General features: G+C 38.9%; 1 protein-coding gene across 1 annotated transcript in view; it reads right to left on the bottom strand.

The window, feature by feature from the left end:
• Nucleotides 1-827: 827 nt before the first annotated feature.
• Nucleotides 828-6,000, bottom strand: part of MEGF10 (multiple EGF like domains 10) — a 147,783-nt gene continuing 142,610 nt past the window's right edge. The window contains exon 25 of the mRNA XM_048850888.2: nucleotides 828-5,606. Coding sequence (XP_048706845.2) covers nucleotides 5,446-5,606 — 161 coding nt within the window. The 3' untranslated portion in view covers nucleotides 828-5,445. The remainder of the gene's footprint in view (nucleotides 5,607-6,000) is intronic.

Here is a 6,000-nt window from a genome sequence, read left to right as displayed (position 1 = left end):
AATTAACACTCAGAACCAGATCTCACATTCCTGTGCAATCTAACTGAGGGGACAGTAAAAAGCCATCTCCAAGCACATTTGTCCACAGCCAGTGTTCTTCAGCCAGCTTAGAGGCTTCATGCCAGGATATGGAACAGAAACGAGAATGCACGTGCTGCTGGATGATCTCTTCATTTCTATGTACATGTAGTTTTAGGCTTCATACTGGTATTTTACATGGTTGATAAGAGGATGTTGTTATCCTGCCAAATAGATGTGTGGAGTCAAGAGAAATGCCTTGACATTATTTAAATCTTTCCTTGATGGTCTCAATGCTGCTCAAAATTAGACTGGCTGCCACAGCTCCAAAGGGACCACTCTGACAGCTAGGCATCAACAGAGTACAACAGGACTCCAGCTATGGCCCTTGTCTCCAGCCATGCCACGAAAGGCTCAAAAGAGGGGTGCTGTAGAGTTGGCTCTATTCCACCTAGAGATTTCCCTACACAAGCGGAATGCCCAGGGAGCCAATTAAGCCAACTTTATCTCTGCTTAGTGCTATTGGAGCAGTGCAAAGCAGCCTTAGTGGGGGCAAGGAACAGACCCAAATACAGTAAAAATGGCTGAGCTCTGATGTAATACTCCGTGGTTTAAATCCTGGCCCCACTGAAGTCAATGACAAAACTCCCATTGACTTCAATGCAGCTTGGATTTCACCGTATGACTGTTATTGAACTGACCATGTACACATAAAGCCTTCCACACACAGACCACTATGTGTATCTCTTGTGGTACTTCATGGTGCCCCTAGAGAGAGGACAAACAGGACGGAAAAATCAAACACAACATTTCAAGTCTTTTATTAGAAAGTTTATTACATTAACCTACAAGCATGTTTGGTGATATAAATGGTAGTGAAGGGTAATACGATGAACATCAGTCATCTTTGGAAAATAGAAAACATTTCAACATTGCAACAGTTTTTTTTTTTGTTACAATCGAGATACAAGCCAGACACTGTTTGTAGGTTTTCTTTAAAAATATATATTATAATTCAATCATATCAAAGTGGAGAGTGGCTGGGGTAAAACATTGAAAATATAATAGTTAGGCCCAGTGCTATGGCACTAGTGTTAATTGTACCAAAAAGGGCAAGGTTTTCTGTCCAATGGTTAAACAAGCACCCATCAGTTTTAAGTCATTTAAACTGCTATATACACAGTCTTTAATATAAAGCATTTTTCTCAACTTTAGCTCTGTATTCTTCAGTATGGATCTTAAAGATGCTTTGTCCTATTCACGTGGCTCAGTGTAAGGGTCATTACTTGGAAACATAACCCTACTCAACAGTCCAGTTTCAGTCATAATATTTTGAAAATCAAATGCATTTTTAATAGTGTTCTCAGCAATATTTATGCTTTTATTAACCTTTATTTCATTAGTTTGATTTTGCAGATTGTGATAGAAAGGATAGTCACAATGAAGTCTGTTCACCCCTCAATCTGTATGCACAGCTCCAATTAAAATTAATGGGTGTTCTCTGTGTAAATGAAGATGAGGGCAAAGTTTAAGTGCAGCAGTATGTAGGGAGTAAAAGTCTCTGATACAAAAAGTCTTTCTGAGGTTCAGTGTTTTTCTAAATGGCTAAGAGATAGTTTGCCTAACTCATTTAAAATTTCAGGGATTATACCAAATACCACATTTTAAAACCAGATATTAACTTTGGGTTAAATTCTTCACTTTATTGCACTAGCAAACAAGCTTGTATGGACATTTATCCTAGCGTTTCATATTGCTTTCCTCTTTATGGGGTTCTGAACATATAAAAGACACAGGCGCCTTTTTCCATTTGTGCAAGTGGCAAGGCAGGATCTCTCCCCATAGTTCTCAAGAAGAAATCTGGAAAGATAACCAGATAATGCACCAGCATATACATCATATTCCTAAGGTGGCCTGGTATGGAGGTTGGGAAGAGTCTAAATTCCCCTTCTGAGTTCATGAACACGCTGTGATCGGCAGCTGGGGCTCTTTGGCAGCTGTGAGATGTGAGCTCTGCTTGTGCTTAACAGAGCAGCAAAGTGCATTCCAAAGCATGTCTTCTTGAGGCACATGAGGAAACCTGTTCCGGATGGCATGATTGCTAAAGCAGGTGCTCTGGGAAAATTTCTGCTTCCCCTTGTTGCACCAAGCAGGTATTTAGCCTTTATTAATACCAGTAAACATTGATTGGTTTAGGGTTTTTAAATCAAAGATTATAGATAAATTTCTACATTTTCCAGTGTGCTTTATTCACTCAAGTTAATGACATGCAGAGATTGTTTAAATAGAACATGTTAATTGTCCAGACAACTGTGTGTGTGAGCATGTACACCCACTCACACACTGATGCATATTCACAAGTCTTTTATGTGACGTATGTATACTTATGTGGGCCAAATATAAGCAGGTGCAACTTCCCTTGGCCACAGCAGAAATGTCACCACATACAGCAGGGATGAATTTGGACCTGTATGTCTGAGTATAGTTAGAGCATCACTATACCCCAAAGTGTCTGAGCAGGATTTATTGTCATGAGTGTTCGCTTGAATACATAATTTGAAAATGGGCACCACTTTTGGAATTCCTACACAAGTTAAAAACAATTTGAGCTATTCTTCACCATTGTATTGTATGAATGACAGGGATTTTTTTTTATGTTACAAAGAATAATTGTTCTATTGGCCATCAAATTCAAATTATACATGAGGTAAGAGGAGAGGACTTTGTGAACTCACAGTTATAGTGTATTGCATTTTCTATTTACAGTTTCAGAAAGGAGATTTTATTTTTAAGTTTTGATCACATGGTACAAACACATGTATTTCGATATCACTACATGTACTTGGCACCCCCCCCCCCAATCAATCGTTTACCTTAAGTGGGGTGTAAAGTGCTGCTTGATTTCTTAAACATCAGCATTTATTTTTACATCTATGATGTCCTGAGCTGGTCATACAACTTTTACAAGGATGTGCAATTGCCCAGGAAGTTCCAGTTTGTCCGCAAATCAGCCAATATTTATGTATGACACAAACATGGGGTGTAAATGGGCATCCCCATGCATCCACACGTGCTGCAGAGGCCTGAGCCCAGCTATGGTGAGGTCTTCAGGTGTACAGCTCTGATCTGTCACCACTTTAATGGCAGCAAACATCAGACAGACAGTATTTCCACTTCAGCCCAAGGAGGTCTTTTGTATCCAGAAATGTTTTTCCATTTTTCTCATTGAGGTTCTGTATTGTAGCTACTGTTCCTCCAGCCAAAGGCAATGGGATATCATTCTCTTCAGAGCCAATACCATCACAATGTCAACAATTCTTTGTCTTTGACTCTAACATAATCCAAACTTTCAGATACAGAGCCATAATGGCACCTACTGTACTGAGGCAGAGAGCATAAGAGTACCAAAATGCTTGACCAACCACTGTCCTTTATATCACATCATACAGTTCGGATGCGTTTAAAGGTAAAACTACTTGTGACTGGGTGCAGAGTCGCTAGTTTGGGAAGGTGAAAAAGGCTGTTTGAGATTATGGGCCATCAGCAGGATGCTTCACTAACATGATCAGCAGTGGTATCTTCAACAGTACCGATATATAACCTTTCATCTTTAGGTTTTGAATCTAACATCCCAATGAGATGAAACAAGCAGTCCAGACACCCTAGAGCTACTGTTTCAGACTGTTTGAAGATTCAGGGAGATGTCCTTGCAACAGTTTTAACAATTACAAATAAATAAAAGCTTGGACTCTGGAACACAATTCTGTTTCAAGGGGTGGATTCCATGAACAATTTTACTTCCACTGAATTGCAGAAGACATGGGGCCCTGACTATAAGTTGGCTACTTGGGAGACAGAGGAGAGAATGCCTTTGGGAAGGCTGGCCTCCACATGCAGGGTCAGGAGTGAGCTGAACGCCAAGCTAGGGGTCCTGGTTTTTTCCCCCTGCTTTCTTGTTATAAACATTATCCCTCAAGCAAAACACCTTGTAATTGTTTTTTTTTTCCCCCTGCTGATTCAATCCACCAGTTTACACTACTACCTAACCTGCTTAGCCCATCTCTGGTGGACAATAATATTATATCAATTATCACTTTTATACTCACCCCACCATCCCTTCCAAAGAAAAAATGTCAGTATTTCTTAACCAGACAAAATAAAGGCCAGCTGTCAAAAATGCAATAAACAGTGGACGTACAATAAAATATTTTGCAGTTATAAGCTAGAGCACTAGAAACATAGATACAAAATTTAAAAATGGAGATACAAGTTAATAAAACATGGGGTATATGAGTCAAGTTATTAGCAATGCAAAAGACCAGCTTAAGCATATTTTCCCTACATCAACTATAAAAAAAGGTGCCTTTTTAGCAAGTATGCACAGAGATTGTTCAGTCATTTCTAGGGAAAAAATTAATCAAAACACTACAATTCTTATTCTATAGTACAGTCCATATCACTACTTGTTTATAAAATTTAAACCTTTTCTTGCACTTCAAATTTACAGCATTCATCATTTTTGTTCAGTCCTTACACTCTCATTCAGTCCATTCTGACAAAAATAAACTGATTTCATTTACATATTTATGCAATAATTACTGATATGTTATGGATTATTACTTGTGTATGACAGGAATGATGGTCAGAACTGTAGTATATGGAGCAGTAATGCACCAAATGATTTGGCAAGGATGGGTGCCAAAGCCTACTAGTATGGGGTATCCATTGTTCTTCAGGTGTTGCAATAATATTGATGCGTGCAATGCTTTCATCACCTTCAAAACTACACAGGCAATGTATTTCCTTAACCAGTAGTAGACATGAAAAACCTGTGTTGAGTTTTTCAAATCACTGCAGCATTGCATTTGGTTACATCCCATCAGATCAAGTCTTTTTACACATCTTGACTAAAAACAATATAATCCACCACAATATGATGTGATGTGAAAGAAATCTGGCAATATCAGACAGTTTTTCTTCTAGGTAACAAATGAATCAGACTATAGACTGAAAGAAGTGGATATTTGGCAGGTTGTACAGTCCTTAGGGGCATCTCTACTATGAAACATGAGCCAGTGAAAAACAAACATGAAATCCAATTTCAAAGTAGCAGAAATGGAACTGTTATCAGAACTATTCTGCAAACTAATATGTTTAAACAAGTATACTACAGTGTAAATGTGTGGCATTGGTGTCTTTGTAAAAATAACTGTAATGGAAAATCTGATCAGGGTCTCTTCAGTTTGGCATCTATCCACATGCTGTATGTGTATATACACACCTCAGCTTGAGCTTCCTGTTTAACATACAGCAATTGTCTACAGAATGGATTAGGAGCCAAATATGGTGGCAAAGTACAGGAAGGAGCATAACCAAGCCACTGTTCTCCTTAAGAGTTCCACTGTGCCGTACAGTGAGCTTGAGATGTCATTCACTCCTGACCTCTTTCTCAGAGGATGATGGACTATCTCGTACTGGTAGCAAGTCATAATGGCATGGAATGTGACTGTTTTTTGGAAGATCATAAGGATCTTGGCTGAAAGGTCCACTGTTACTGAATGCGCCCTGGACAACACTCACGGTAGGTTCTGTGATAAAAGAAAACACACATATTTGGGCACTGGTAATAGCAAATGGGAGGAAAATATCTTCATAAAAATGAACAAGTCTTGCTAAATAGTTACTGTTGCTTAAAAGAAAGAACTTGTTCACTCAGCTTTAAATTCTGAAGTAAAGGGCATGTTGCTTAAAAATTTGCTGGCCTGGCATTAAAACTCAGTTATGCAACAAACTCAATTGTGTGTGCATTCATGAGTTTGTAAGATGATAACACAATTAAGCAGAACTGCATGTCCTCTTTTCTTTTTGGGCAAGCTGCAGGAATCCAGGCTCCTGCTTAATCACACATTGGGCCAAAGTTTGGACTTCTGAGCAAAGCATCAGCAGTAAAAGGATATTGTGCAAAGCACCCAGTGGAAATTT

The sequence above is a fragment of the Caretta caretta genome, chromosome 5 (assembly GCF_965140235.1).
Source record: "Caretta caretta isolate rCarCar2 chromosome 5, rCarCar1.hap1, whole genome shotgun sequence".
Lineage (NCBI taxonomy): Eukaryota > Metazoa > Chordata > Testudines > Cheloniidae > Caretta > Caretta caretta.
This window is presented reverse-complemented; position numbering and strand designations above follow the sequence as displayed.